Below are 16834 nucleotides of genomic sequence, written 5' to 3'. Positions count from 1 at the left end.
GGAAAAATAAAAGCATCGCAGTTTCTTACTTAGCCTTATAATGCCTAAATTAACAATACTCAAATGCAGAAAAACATTATTTGTTGGTCTTTTTGCAGCTTATTTACAGGTAAGAAGTATGTTTGAAGGAATAAAAAATAATATTTACTTATATAAAGTATATATTAAATACCCGTATTTTAATAGTTTTGCAACAACTACCTGATATTATAATTGCTTGTATACAATATAATGTTGTTCACATGTAAAGGTCCTTTCAGTTTTTGTGTTAATCTTCCCATAAAAGCATATCATTGGAAGCATTAAAAATTATTAACAATAGACAGTTTAGGGGGGGGGGAAATCATTGAGTTGTTGTTGTTATCAAGTAACCTTGCCAAGTTCTGCTAGGGTAGATGTATGACATGCTGGTAACTCATCAAACATTGAGAACCATATTATAAGATTTTACCCTGAATATGCTATACTGTATTATTTTATTATATTTTATGCATTAGGCTGGTCTGGGACTTTGCTGTACATGGCACCATATATTGGTTTTCTGTGTAGTTTTGCAATCAGAGTATGTTTGTATATGTTTGAAACATTTTGAGGTACCCACAGTAAAGATAGGATAAATGATGTAGTTTTAACTTTTTAGAAATCACAAGAAATGATTAGTAACTGAGAAGAGAATTTTGGTTGTCACAACTATTTAAGAGTGCCATCTGTGTATTTTGTTTTCATGGAGTCAGAGTGTGGAATATAGGCTGCAAATCAAAGAACACAGAATTACATGCTCCACATTCTCCTGATTGCTACTTGACTTGTCTGAATTTAAATTCCAGCTGGATTTCACTGCTCTTCTGGGAGAGAGTTGATAATATATCAGTAGAACATTAGAGTAAATTTTCTTTTATTTTATTTGCTGGGTCTGGAGGAAGGAGCAGTGTCTGTCTAGGGTCTTCACTAATCCTTCTAGACCAGCAAAACCGATGCCATTAAGATCCTCTTAAACCTTTCTAAATCAATATCTGCAGGAAAGAGAAGAGTAGGGAAAGTGTTCCAGAATGTTGACATTGTATGGAAGAAGAACTGGGTGTAGTAATTAATGCAGAGCATAGAGTGGAGCCAGACACGACAAGTGTGGTTATACTATCTCTTCTCCACTTACCAAGTCCTCTATTGTACGATTTCATTTCTCTTTCATGTTGCTAATGTACCTTAGGGAAGGTGTGTGAGTTACAACTTCTCAAGTAAAAGGGTATGGGGGAAAGCTATTGACACAAATCATTTATTAAAATAATTTTTAATACTTCAAGAGAGGAAGAAAGATAATGTCTATAAGCCTTTCTAGAAACTTCCATAGCTGGTGAGAGGAAGTGAGGAAGTAACTCCCAAGCTTGATGCCTGACCAGAATGCTAACAATGGAGTAGTCACTACTAAAGACACCAAGGGTTAGTTAGTAGTCTTCAACTGGGTGACAAAAAGATAGACTTTACTTTCTTAGGAAGGAATATAATGGATATTATTCACTGCACTTAATAATAATATAATAATAATGAAATTATTGTATACAGTGCTCAGGTGCACCACAACTTGTCAAAAGTGCATATAAAGGATATGCAGTAATGTACAAATGTCTGGGAAGAGAACAGTGTATGAGCCAGATACATGCTTGCGTGTGTATGGAGGGGAGAAAATCAGGTGTAGTGTTGGTGAATCTCGGGAAGCATGGAAGTTTTGAAGGATGCAGTGCTCCAACAACTAACAACTGATGCCGGCAGTTTGTTCCATGCTTCAGCAACTCTTAGCGTGAAAAAATGTTTCTGAAAGTCATGGGAGCTGTGCTGTTTTCTGACTTTGTAAACATGTCCACATTTAAGAAAAAAGGTTGAGGGCTTGTGATCAAAGGTCTGCTTGATTAGGAATAGCTTGGGGTTAAACAACAACAACAACAACAAAATCAGCATTTTAATGATAGAACAATTTAAAGTAAACTTTAACCCCCCCCCCAAAAAAAAACAACAACATAAAAACATAAAGACAAATTTCAGTAAGTCACTTTCTTACCATTTTTAACAACATATAAATATCCCTAATATTTTGTACTCATGTTTGTTGTAAATTCCTTTGTAATACGTGCCCATATTAAACCCATGTTTTTCATTATACTCCTTACATGTGTCTTTCATTGTATTTTTTCGATTTTATGTACAGAACTGATGTACAATCGTAAGATTCAAAGATTTTTTTTTTTTTTCTGTTTTACTTCAATTCTTCTCTTCACTAACTCTGATCTTTTGGGTTGGATATTGATCTTTTGCTCGTGTGATCTTAATTCTATATTGTTTTCATCTCTTCTTTTTTGTTTTGTTTTCTTTTCATTATCCTTTGTTGTTAACTGCATCTTCTTTGATGATTTAATCATGTATATAGTTAACTTCTTGATAATAATCTCTTTCTATCATTCTCTTTTCCTGACTACATTATATATAAAACCTAAACTTGTTCCTTGAGAAAATCAACTATACAAAACAATACAATGCTAAATACAAAGTATACAGCTGGTGAGAGGAAATGAGGAAGTAACTCCCAGCAATGGTGTTAAAACAGCAACATTTGAGCTGCATTTTTATCTTGGAGAAGAGATGGAAGTTCATAGGTGCTAAATTCCATTTTTTTTATAAAATGCAGATTGTTTTAGTTATTAAAACTATTCTTCAGAGAAATGTGAAGAGGATTTATGCACCCTTTATATGTTCTAGAATTACAACAAATACACATATTCAAATACGAAACCTGAATATGAAATCCCTCCTAGAAAAAACAAATATTAATGATAGAATGGCTAGCTGAGGGAGGAAATGAACAATAAAAAAATTTTGTGAGAAAGACTGATAGAAAAATAAGGAGAGGTGGTAATATATAAAAGAAATAAATAAATTCAGTTGTAAGATGATTGAAAAACAACTGCTTCAAATAGTGTAGAGTTTAAATTTAAGGTGTTTAAGTTAGTTGAAAGAGAGATAATTGTGACAAAAGTGTATACATAATGACAACAAAGGTAAACTTCATTGAAGTAAATATAAACTAAATAAGTTAAAAGTTTGAAGTATATATATAGTATAAATACACACGTACACACATACATATGCAAAGTACACATACATACGCAAAGTACACATACATACATAAGTGTGTAAAACACACAAGTAAATATACATACATACATACGAAAAGTTCCTTGACTAGTTATGTTTAATGAAAAATAACTTATTTACCTCAATTTTAACATCATCTCCTTTGAAATAGTCACCTTGCACAGCAATACACCAGTCCCAGCATTCCTGCCACTTTTGGAATCTGGCCTGGAAGTCTTTTTCCATAAGTGAGTTGAGGACCTTCTGCAATTTGCTCTTGATCTCAGCAATGGTGTTAAAACAGCAACCTTTGAGCTGCACTTTCATCTTGGAGAAGAGTTAGAAGTTCACAGGTGCTAAATCTGGCAAATAGGGCAGGTGCAAAAGTGATACCATGTTGTCTTGGGCAACAAATTCACGAATGATGAGAGCTTGGTGACAAGGTGCATTGTCGTGAAAAATCCAATTCTTTGTGCTCTACCGATCTGGTTTCTTTCACGGGACGTCCTTCCTCAAATGCTTTAAAACATCACAGTAGAACTCTTGATTGACAGTCTGGCCCTAGGATGCATAATACTGCAGATGTCAAAAAAGTTATGATCATGCTCTTGATTGAGCTGCAACTCTGTCGTGTGCTCATGCCACTTGAAGCATTGTATACAACCCATTGCCTCGTCACTGTAAGCTTGCCGAAACATGCTCAGTGTCTCTGTAGCAAACTTCCTAACTGTAACCCTTTAGCATTTAAATCAGTCATATCTGGCCAAAATATTCTCCCTTGTTTTATGTTCAAATTGGCCAGATCTGGCCTCTCACACCAGCCCTACTATATAATTCTAAAAATGAATAGTTACTTCATCAAAATCTCAAAGCTACGAGAAAATGCAGGATTAATTTAAAACAATGTGAATAAATAAGTATTACTTTTGACAGAATAACGTGAATACTAAAAGGTTAATGCAAAATTTCACGTTGGATCTTTGTTCCAACTGACTGTCCAGAACAAAAATTGTAGACTACAACATGCACATGATCAGAAAGCATAAATTTCACAACTTGCAAAGTAGACACAACAATGTCATTCGGCACACTGCCTCATGAAGTTCACTGCTAGCTGTCACTGCACATGCAACTGTGAACTGCCATCTATTGGTGTGCTGCAGAACTAGACCAGGAAGTTTTTATACCACCTCATACAAATGCATTTACATGCTTGGCTACATAATCACATGCTATAGAAATTGACTGATTCTTATAAAAGAGTATACAGATGACATTCAGACTCAAAATTTAAGAAATATGTTTAAGAAATTAGGGCTTAAACAAGTTCACTTTCTCTAAAATGAGGACAACTTAACTATAACTTTCAACTTTTCTGGTGATAAAAGTAGAATGGTTTTTTGCTCTTTGACTTGGAATGGCTTAAAGATTAAAGAAACTGTTTTGATATCCATGTTATTCTACCCTAGAAAAAGTATTCTTTTATATTGTCAAAACAAATGAAAAGGGAATTGAAATACAAATTTTTGTCTTAGGAATCCAAGACAGGGTTATATCTTTGTCAAATAATCCCATCTAATTTAGAAATAACAAAGAAGAAAACTGGTGAAAGAGGATCATCAAACTTTTTACAGATTGCTTGAGAAAGAAAGAAAAAGGTAATTAAAGGGAGTATGTGTGATACCAGTAATTCACTGATTATGATAGAGCTGCAAAACTATTTCCTCCAAAGTGTCCAAATGTTGTCAACTTAGAAGAACATAAAAAATCCCAGCAGTATGTAAACAGAACTATAGAATCATTGAGCCAAACAAGAGACCTACTACATGGCTGTTTGACATGCTAGTCATAACAGCTAAATCTCCTTCAGATAACCCTCTGCTATCTTAGAAAAGAGGGACACTGGATAATGTAGTTAACTGGGTTCATTATGCTTAAGAAAAAGGGGGTGATGGTCTTTGATTACTGGTTTGCTTAATCAAAGCTGACCTGGGGCTTAACAGTTACAAGATCTGTAAACTCATATCAGTAACTCTATTCTGACATAAAAACAATATAAGATATAAGGACAAACACCAGTAAGTCTCTTTCTAAACATTTTCAATAAAATGTTATTACCCCTAATATTTTGTACTCATGTTCATTGTAAATTCCTTTGTAATCCGTGTTATATTTAACCCTGTGTTTTTTGTTATACTCTTGTTACATGTGTCTTTCATTGTATTTTTCTGATTTTATGTACAGAACAGGCTGGCAAGCGTAAGATTCAAAGACTTTTTTTTTTCTGTTTCTGTTTTTCTTTCATTCTTCTCTTACACACACACACATACACACATACACATCTTTCTTATCACTAACTCTGCTCTTTTGGTTTGGTTATTGATCTTCTGCTCATGTGATCTTCATTCTGTTCTGTTTTTGCCTTTGTCAACCCTTTGTTGGCAACTACATTTTTCATAATTTAATCACTGTACAGCAACTTCATACTCTTCTCGTCGCTCACTTTCCTTCATTACATAGTTGGATATATTGTCATCATTACCATCATCATCACCATCATCATTTAAAATCCAGGTTTCATGCTGGTATGGATTAGACAGTTTGATAGGATATGACAGGTCCAAGGATGGATCATGTTCAGTTGTCTACTTGGGCATGATTTTTACAGTTGGATGCTCTTCCTTATGTAGAAATGCAGGGTTAAAATATGCAAGAAGGGACCAGAGCAGAACCGGTTTCTTGTAGATGAGCTATATGGTTACTCCCATTTTAGAAGAGGGGGTGGGGGTAATTGTGTCGGAGCTAGGAAGAGATAAAAGTAGTGATAATGAGGTGTCTGAATGAACTCACAGGTGTGAGGCATGTGGAAGTAAGCAGTGTCAGAGAAACTGTGAGGGTAGGTGGGTAGATGTTGCAAGGTATCTCTCTCTATATAAACGGCATTTGTCTGTATATTTCTGTGTGTCTGTTTTCTTGTACCCTCACCCTGACCACGGCTTTCAACCGATTCTGATGAAACTTGACACACACATAGCCAATGTCATAATTCAAAACTACGCAGCGAAATTTTGAAAGTTCCCCAGTTCTGAAAAAAATGATAATTCGATGGGGTGAGAATCGAAACACAAACCGCAAACTGTCTAGGGACGCAACTCCACCTTTTTTAACTAAAAAAATTTACCATCCTTTTTTCCATCTTTTTGCTATTTTTTGGCTATAACTCTCTAAAATGCTTATAGTTATTTCCCTTACAAACCTGAGCAACGCCGGGCGATACTGCTAGTATATATATATATATATATATATATATATATATATATATATTACTACACAACCATGCCTATGCCATCATCATCATCATCATCGAAAGCAGACGCTAAACGATGATGATGATGATGATGATGATGATGATGATAGGCATAGGCATGGTTGTGTAGTAAGAAGCTTTCTTTCCAACCACATTGTTCCAGGTTCAGTCCCACTGCATGGCACCTTGAGCTAGTGTCTTCTGCTACAGCCTCAGGCTGACCAAAGCCTTGTGAGTGGATTTGGTAGACAGAAACTGAAAGAAGCCTGTTATATATGTGTGTGTGTGTGTGTGTGTGCGTTTTTGTGTTTGTCCCCCACATCATTGCTTGACAACCGATGATGATGTGTTTATGTCCCCATAACTTAACAGTTCAACAAAGGAAACTGATAGAATAAGTACTAGGCTTACAAAGAATAAGTCTTGGGGTCGATTTGTTCAGCTAAAACCTCTTAAGGTATTGCTCCAGCACAGCTTCTGTCAGATGACTGAAACAAGTAAAAAAATAAAAGAATAAAAGAAAATCTATATATGTTTTATTGTTTGCTTCTTTTAAGAAGAAATATTGCTGGTTCCTATAATTTGCAACTGAATATTACTTACATAAACACAACTTTATTAAATACTGAGATATGTTATCAAAAGAAGAAACATTACATTCCTAATTATCATAATCATGATATATTTAATTTCCAGTGAAATGTTCCCCTTTGCATTAAAATTTGCCAATTTCTGCTGGTTCTGTCACCTAGTTGATTTGAAATTATTGTACCACATAATTTCTGGTGAAGTTTATAAAAGGACGTCTTTGAGGGGTTGTTTCTTCTCCATCCAAAGTTTAGGTTTCAGCCATTGGGTGAATGCACTGTGCTTTGTTGTCCTATGCTTTGAGAGACACCTGTATTAGACGTCCACTTTAATCAAAATATATGGGAGATTTTCTTGGAACATTCATAATAGGAGCTGGTAATTTTTCTTCCTATCAACAATTCACCAGCACTCTTAGACCTTTATAAATTCAAGTTAGAACTCAGTTACCATATTTAAGATCTAAGACTTCGGTTAACCCCGAATTATAACATCTCTAATTCATTGTCAAAGCCTTTTTCTTTTTTTCTCAAATTAGGTCATCATACTGTTTCTGGTTCTTCTTTCTGATTTTCACTAACTTTTATTTCATTTCTTTCTCTGGCAAATTATGGAAAATACTTTTTGAATTCTCCTGAAATTTGCTGAACATTGTTTTGCTGCATACTAAATTTACCTTATCATAAAATTTTCATAACATTAAGTTGATTAAAAACAAATTCATGTTAGTCAAATATTGATTTAATATATATAGTATATATATATATATATATATATATATATATATATATAAAAATAAATTAAATTAGAAATAAAACCACTATTAGGCAACTCAGTGATAGACATAAACCAAAACATAAAAAACAAAAAAAATAAATATAATTAATATAATATACAAAATATATATAAAATATAATGTTTGGTTAGTTAAAAAAAAGGTTAAAAGTTTAAAAGTTTAAAAATTTATAGATTTAAAATTTAAAATATAAAAATGTAAAAATTTATAAATATAAATTTCAAAATTTCAAATTTCAATAATTTAAATTTTAAATTTTATATTTTATATATATTTTGTATATTATATTAATTATATTTATTTTTTGCTTTTTATGTTTTGGTTTATGTCTATCACTGAGTTGCCTAATAGTGGTTTTATTTCTAATTTAATTTATATTTATACTGTGAAATTTGATTTAATCCTAAATCTAATTTTTCCCTGTAAGTTTGGATATACTCCCTAATATTATATATATATATATATATATATATATATATATATATATTGAGGTGGGTGTTTACTAAGGAAATAAAAGGAGAGAAGTAATAATTGCTTAGATATGTTATATAGTTTTGAAAATGAAAAACTTGAGAGACTTATTTTGACAGAAACATGAATATTGATGTTTTGTTGTTTTTAACAGTGTGTAATAACACAAAGGCAATGAGGCAAGATATTATAGCATTAGAAAATATTAAAACTTGTAGAACCAGTGTTAATATGGGAACATAGTTGTAAAAAATTTGAAGAATATAAAAACAAAGACGGTATTATTATGTTAAAAGCTTTTCAGAGATCTACAGTTTTGGACCTACAATTTAGAATACCAAACCTGTTTGAATATAGGACACATCTTGCTCTATTTGACAGCAATGCTATTAAGCAGTTGGGTAAATTTCTTAGGAAAGTAAGTTGGTTATAAGCTGTGGAAGATTTATTGTAAATTTGAGAATAGCTAGGGTTGTATTAATATAAGATATTGCTAGTGTGTGCTAGAAGAAGAGGTTGGCTAAAGTATAATTACCTGTGATGAGAATGTACTATCAGATCTAGATAAAAAAAAAATTCAAAGAGATGGTTGCAGAAGTAAACCAAAGTAGACATTGGCTTAAAAAGAATTTTGGTTAATAGAGCAAATAACTAAGGGTTTGGTGTGGAAAGTAATGTAACTCCATAATTGATTGGTCATCATGAGAGATAATGTATTGGAAATATTACACTGTTATTCATTGATTATTGATCACTAGGAGTACTGTAAATAACTGATTGGTGATCACTAAATACAGTGACTTATTATCACTAAAGACTTTGTTTCCTTCTTGTATTTCAAAAGCAGGAAAATTATCGAACTCTTGCCAACTGCATTTAATACATAACTTCAATATTTATACATTTATATATTTCTTGTGCAAGATTTTTTATGTTAAGTCGTGTGTTGAAACAGATATAGTTATATTTCGGAATGGTCATTTTGCCAGTTTAGCCAATAAAAACACATACACTATATATTTGGTGTTACTTTGCTTCAGTGTTATTTATTTTTTACATTAATCTTAATCTTATTTTGGCCAGAGTTCTTTCAGCACACTCCTGTGACCGCTGACGGTTAGTAAGGAGAGACACAAATAAGAAAGAAGAAAACAAAGGACCACTGATGCGGTCACAGGAGTGTGACGAAAGAACTCTGGCTGAAATAAGATTAAAATTAATGTAAAAAATAAATAACACTGAAGCAAAGAACACCAAATATATAGTGCGTGTGTTTTTATTGGCTAAACTGGCAAAATGACCATTCCGAAATACAACAATATTCAATATTTATAGTTTAAGTTTAAACAAAAGAGGAACAAGAGGAACTCTGATAGCGAGCAATGCCTCATCACAATCTATTTGATCATTGTAGCAACACTGAAGATTTGATACATACATACACACACACACACACACACACACACACACACACACACACACACACACACACACACACACACACACACACACACACACACACACACATACATGTATGCATGCATGCATGTATGTATGTATGTGTAATTATAAAAATAATTACAAATTAATTACAAAATCATTGATAGGTTTCTAATATGCAGCTTTCAAATCACTTCATGGAATTTCGGTTGCACAACTTTTATGAGCTCTTTCTGTTTATCTGCGTTTCCACTGTTTTGCTGTACACCTATATAACCACTTTTGCCCTCACTATTCTTCTCTGCTCTTGCAATTTGGCAATTGTCATTTTGTTCTCAAATATTGTTCTCTGCACATTTTGTTTTTTTCATTTCTGTGCAAATCTTTCTCTCCTCACCTCCACTGTATTCACTGTTACCTTAAAGCTTCAATGGCCATTTCTCCTTTGTATCCCTGTGTCGCTGTTTATTGTAGTCCAATGTTTGTGTTTCCTGTTATACATCATCATCACCATTTAATGTCTCTCTTCCATGCTGGCATTGGTTGGACGGTTTGACAGGATTCAGTGAGTTGGAGGCCTGCATCAAACTCCAATGTCTGTAGGCCCTTACTAATGCCAACCATTTTACAGTGCATACTGGGTGCTTTTTTTCACGACACCAGCATAAGTGAGATCACGAAGACAAGAAAAAGATCCCTCAACTGAGTGTAGTTGAAGTAAAGAGGGAGGTGTCTTTATGCTTGGTATCAAGAGGCTAAAGCATAATACAGTGTTAGGCACAGGTACCTTGATATAGAGGAGATACATGGCTACCCTGCATTATATAAAGGTGGGTGGGAATAGTCAGAAAAATGATAACAATGGAGTAGTGTTTAGGTATCAAAACTTTCAAGATACAATGAGGTAAGTATAAGAAAGAGTATGGATAAAGAATTGGGATGGGTAAGTCGATAATTTCACTGGAGTGTGAAAGGTTAATGAAGGATGTAGAGTTGAATGTAGTGAATGGAGCAATCATTAAATGACTTGTTTTTTTTCACAGCTAAACAGTTATGTCAGCACAATACAATATCAGAAGTTATTATTACCAAACAATGACAGTATCAACAGTTGTTGCCAAATGATATTGTCCAGATTCTAGGAGTCCAAACAACTGCATGCAGTCTTGAATTTCAGTCAGCTCTCTGTAACACAATTCCATGTAAAAGCTATGTGGTAAAGTCAAGAACAAGATAAAGCAACTGTGTTTCACTATGAATGCAAGATGTCTCTCAGTATGCCAGAGTTCACCATTATTCTGTTGACTTCTAAGCATTACTTTCAAGAAAGTCTACAATTTTAGATTAAGTCAATGAGATATTAAGTTATTAGGCCAAGGTTAGGACTCAGTTTTTGAAACAGGGGTAGAGAGAGAGAGAGGAAAAGAAAAAGCACTGTCACATTGCTATGTTGTAATAGCAGCAGTAGCAGATACTAAAAATAATCACCAGTAATGTAGCAAATGTTTTCTTCTGGTTACATTATTGTTGTAAACTTTGTGTTAAAATAGATTTTCATAATTTGATATTGTTCTTTCATGAGTAACTCTCATGTTTTATACGAACTGTGAATTGGCAAAAATAGTAGGATGGACTAAAACAGTTCAAATTTTGCTGAGGTCAACTCTGCCTCTCATCCATCTACGGTGGATAGAATAAAGTACCTGTGAAGTACTGAGGTCAGTTTAATCGACCAACCAACACTGTCCCAAAATTTGTAGCTTTGTGATTATGTTAGAAATAATTATAGGACAAAATGCTTTGCAGCATTTCTTCCAGTTCTGAGTTCAAATCTACCAAGGTCAACTTTGCCTTTCATCCCTTCAGGATAGATAAAATAAGCCACCAGTTATGTACTGAGGTAACTGTAATTGACTAGCCCCTCTCCCCACCCAAAAATAAATTCAGGCCTTGAGCCCCTAAGAGAAATGATTATTTTTAAGGGTGGTGAATTGGCAGAAACATTTGAGTACCAAACAAAATGCTTTCTTTACATTCTGAATTCAAAGGTCAGATTTGCTTTTCATCCCTCCAGGGTTGATAAACTACCAGACAAGTACAGGAAATCAATGGTATCACCCAACTACTTCCTCCTAATTTCAGCCTTTATACCTCTATAGAAAACAATTTTCCTTATTATTGTTATTATTATTAGAATGCATGCTTTCTAAACAAAAAGCAGAGAAAATATGAACTACATAGAAATAGAGAAGACAGGAATAGTAATGTATTTTGTAAATAAAATTTTCAGAAGTTTGATTTTCATTATCTCTAGTTAGTTTAAGGTAATATATATATATATATATATACGATAGAAAATCTAAAAAACTATATATATATATATATATATATATATATATATATATATATATATATAGTAGTAGTAGTAGTAACAGAAAAGAGAATTTATATATATATATACAGATTACTTTACCTTCGATATTTGAATACTATTTTCCCACCTGTGTGTATATTTGTGTATACAGTATCTCACAAAAGTATATACACCTCTAAAAAATTTCAGTAAAATTACCATTACTCTGATAATATCGAAGGAAATCAAAGGAAATTTATACTGAATAAAATATATTATACATGCAAGCACTATACAAATCTGGAACACAAAACAATAATTTTCAGAGACAGGAATGAAATATTAATTTTCAAACATTACAAAAATATGTACACCCTAAAGGAAATTTGCTATATTCAATATTTTGTCCCCTTTTTTTTTATTAAATTCAGTTATTGCTGATAATTTCAATTGTAATAAATTATCTCTCCTGGCATTTTTACACCAGCCATTGCTATTGCATCTGCAGGAATTCTGATTTGTGTACCGTGGTGAAAATCTTTTTCATTGTGATTAAAATTGCACCAAAAGGAAAAGAATTGTCTGAAAATTTGAAAAAGATTATTTTTAATTTTCACAAGAATGGTTTAGGATACAAGTTAATTAGCAAACAAATACATATTAGTGTAAACACAGTTGCCAAAGTAATTGAGAAGTACAAAGCTACTGGACGGCATAGAAATAAACATTGTCCAGGTCATCTTTCTATTTTAACTGCTGCACATGGTATTCACCACATCCAACATTGTGTGATGGATGACAGGCGTCATACTGCTTCCTCTTTGGCCCAAGAAATGTTTTCTGTTGGTGGAAGGAGTGTATCCACCCAAACAGTTTGCTGAAGTTTGAACCAGTGTGGTCCTCATGGACGTATTCGTTGTAGGAAGCCTCTCCTCACTACCAGACATAAATCAAGTCATGTCTCTTTTGCCAAAACCTTTGTGAGTAAGGGGAAGGAGTTTTGGAAAAAAATTATTTTTTCTGACGAGACAAAAATCATATAAACATGTATATATACATACATATATACATATATATATACATACATACGTATATATAATATATATATATATATATATATATATATATATATATATACATAAAACATGTATATATACAATATATACATATACATGCATATATATCCATATAAATACATATATGTGTATATATATATATATATATATATTATGGAAATAGAAAGATGAATAATCTTGTAGTAGATAATCAAAAGTTTAACCGATACCTTAGTAGCAAAAATCACAGCAGTGAACAGCACGGTTGGAGGTACAACCATTGGCGTTGCAACCGTGCGTTGGTGCGGATAATTGAAATTAAAACATTATTGGTGAATTGAAGAAATGGAGCTGAACGCAGATTGAACAGAAATCGTTTATTTCATTCTTGAAATAAATAAATAAAACGATTCTGTTCAATGAAATAAAACGATTCTGTTCAATCTGCGTTCAGCTCCATTTCTTCAATTCACCAATAATGTTTTATATATATATATATATATATGTAAATATACATATATATGTATATATGTATATATATGTATATACGCATATATAATTATATACATGTATATATATGTATATACATGTATATATGTATATATATTTATATATGTATATATATGTATATATATGTATATACATGTATATATGTATATATATGTATATACATGTATATATGTATATATATGTATATACATGTATATATGTATATACGTATATACATGTATATACATGTATATATGTTTATATATGTATATATGTATATACATGTATATATATGTTTATATATGTATATATGTATATACATGTATATATATGTGTATACATGTATATATGTATATACATGTATATATATATATATACCTGTATTTGTATATATATATGCATATGCATACATATATACAGGTGTATATATATATATATATATATACACTTTTTAATATTGTCTTACATTACATTCTCTTTGGATATAGTTTGTGACTGCAATCCAGCTGGTGCTGTACAAGTTGCTGGACAACCCCTTGGTGATTGTGGTCTGACCAATGAGCGAAGGTGCCGATGCAAAGCAAGAGTTACTGGCGAGAAGTGCAACATGTGTAAACAAGGGTTTTGGGGCCTTGACATCCAACATAAAGAAGGATGTGCAGGTAGGTGAATTCATTCCTTTAGAACAGTGTTTCTCAACCATTTTTTTTGCCTATGGACAACTTTTATTCCTATTTTACTGTGATGGACACTTGTAGCCATTCGGTGTTTAGAACATCCTATTATATTTTTATAATTAAACGTTATAAGGAATTGTGTAAAAAACATTGTTAAAATATTTTATGTATTGCAGAATTATGACCAATTTATTGAGCATAAATTCAACAACAAAATTTTATGTGGACCCCTAAAGTTCAAACGGACCCTTGTTGAGAACCAGCCTAAAAATTATGTGTAGGTTGGGTGTTCTAGATAGGCATATGTATAAAAAACATTGTTAAAATATTTTATATATTGCAGAATTATGACCAATAAATTCAACAACAAAATTTGATGTGGACCCCTAAAGGTCAAATGGACCCTGGTTGAGAACCAGCCTAAAAATTATGTGCAGGTTGGGTGTTCTAGATAGGCACATATATGAACAATTGGGAAAACTGTTTAGTATAGGATCTTGTTGAATTATTACCAATTGTTAAAGCATGTGTTGTATTGGTTTGAATGTTGTTGTGGTTTCAGTTCCCATAGTGGATGGTGCATTGTGTTTTCTGAGCCAGAACACATCATTTCTCATTGCTCCAAATTAAATGAGTTCCAGCAATACCTGGGAAGTTAACCCTTTGGTAGATTAGCACCCTGTCCAGTGGCAAGTGTTGTCATTTTGACCTCTTATATGTCTTGAAAACTGAAGAAATGTGAAATGAAGTACCTTGTTCATGGACATAACACACCACTTGGTCCAGGAATTGAACCCATAGCCTTACAGTCATGAAGCTTATACCTTAACCGTTAAGCCATGCTTCATCAAACATATGGTTATATTTGTATGTATCTTTATTGAGTACTTTCATTGTTTTAGCATCAATTAAAAAAATACCATCTATGTATGTATGTATGTATGTATGTATGTATGTATGTATGTATCTATCTATATCTATCTATCTATCTATCTATCTATCTATATACACACTCACACACACACATACACACACACACACACATACACACATGTATATATAAATGGCTAGGTGTAATGTGATACCATAAAGGCAAAATTTGATCATCATTAAGTGTGACTAAGGGTGCCGCTGCACCTACAATGCTAGAAATAAGAGTTAAAATACTCTTAATGGTGTAGGAGGAGTGGATGTGCATACATGCTGATAGGGAAAGTAACCACTCCAAGTAACCACTCGAAAATTGTGACTAGACGTCTAGTTTTGTCTATTTTGTAGACATTTTAGTGAAGACTGTTCAAACAGGATATATTCAGCTAAATCCACCTGTCAGAATATATGCATTTACCATAAAAATTTATGGATGATTTAGTGGAATGCTAATGCATGTATAAAAAAATTAATACAAACAGCTAGGTACAATGTGATACCCTTAAAGAAAATTTCATTTGCCACTAAGTGTGACTAAGGGTGTCGACACACTTACAATGCTAGATATAAGAGTTAAAATACTCTTAATGCTTTTGGAAGAGTGATATAGATAGATGGATGCATAAATACATAATAAACATAGTGGCTGTGTGGTAAGTAGCTTGCTTACGAACCACATTGTTCCGGGTTCAGTCCCACTGCGTGGCACCTTGGGCAAGTGTCTTCTACTATAGCCTCGGGCCGACCAAAGCCTTGTGAGTGGATTTGGTAGACGGAAACTGAAAGAAGCCCGTCATATATATGTATATATATAAATATATATATGTATGTGTTTGTCCCTCCAACATCGCTTGACAACTGATGCTGGTGTGTTTACGTCCCCGTAACTTAGCGGTTCAGCAAAAGAGACCGATAGAATAAGTACTAGGCTTACAAAGAATAAGTCCTGGGGTCGATTTGCTCGGCTAAAAGGTGGTGCTCCGGTATGGCCACAGTCAAATGACTGAAACAAGTAAAAGAGTAAAAGAGTATATGCACATGGTGCATGTGTGTATGTGTTGAAAATATATTGAATTAAAATTTTTCTTTTGTCAACTATTTCTATTCAGAGTGCCAATGCAGCTCAGCTGGAACAACTGGTGGCTTTAACGATTGTGATTGGAGAAGTGGTCAGTGTCTGTGTAAACCATCTGTAACTGGACGTATGTGTTCCGCATGTTTGCGTGGAACCTATAATCTCCAACGCAACAACCCATTTGGATGTGATGGTAAGTTGGAATTGACTTATTCAAGAGTTTAATGTAAGTTACCAGAATCTCGTGAACCTTTGGAGCTAAGGAACTAAAGCAAATTCCTATTGATGCCCCCACGGTCAATTTTGCCTTTCATCTTTTTGGCATAGATAAAATAAAGTATCAGTCAAGTACTGGGAATGGCAGGGGTCAGGTCAATTTTAAGGGATCCCCTCAAAATTGCTGATCTTGTATCTATATCAGAAACTATTGCTATTATTATTATTATTACTATGAGTTTTTCTTCTTTCAATATTGTTTCCATTTCAAGGCGGTGAGCTGACAGAAACATTAGCATGCTGGGTAAAATGCT

The 16834-nt window shown here is 33.0% G+C and overlaps 1 protein-coding gene across 1 annotated transcript in view; it reads left to right on the top strand.

The window, feature by feature from the left end:
- Window positions 1–16834, top strand: part of LOC115216169 (laminin subunit alpha-like) — a 140633-nt gene that overhangs the window by 65700 nt on the left and 58099 nt on the right. Inside the window, 4 exon segments of the mRNA XM_036506943.1 lie at window positions 2201–2215; window positions 5368–5382; window positions 14111–14284; window positions 16339–16497. Coding sequence (XP_036362836.1) covers window positions 2201–2215; window positions 5368–5382; window positions 14111–14284; window positions 16339–16497 — 363 coding nt within the window.

Source organism: Octopus sinensis, linkage group LG10 (assembly GCF_006345805.1).
Source record: "Octopus sinensis linkage group LG10, ASM634580v1, whole genome shotgun sequence".
Taxonomy (NCBI): Eukaryota; Metazoa; Mollusca; class Cephalopoda; order Octopoda; family Octopodidae; genus Octopus; species Octopus sinensis.
Note: the sequence above shows the minus strand (reverse complement) of the source record. Positions and strands in the feature narration are given on the sequence as shown.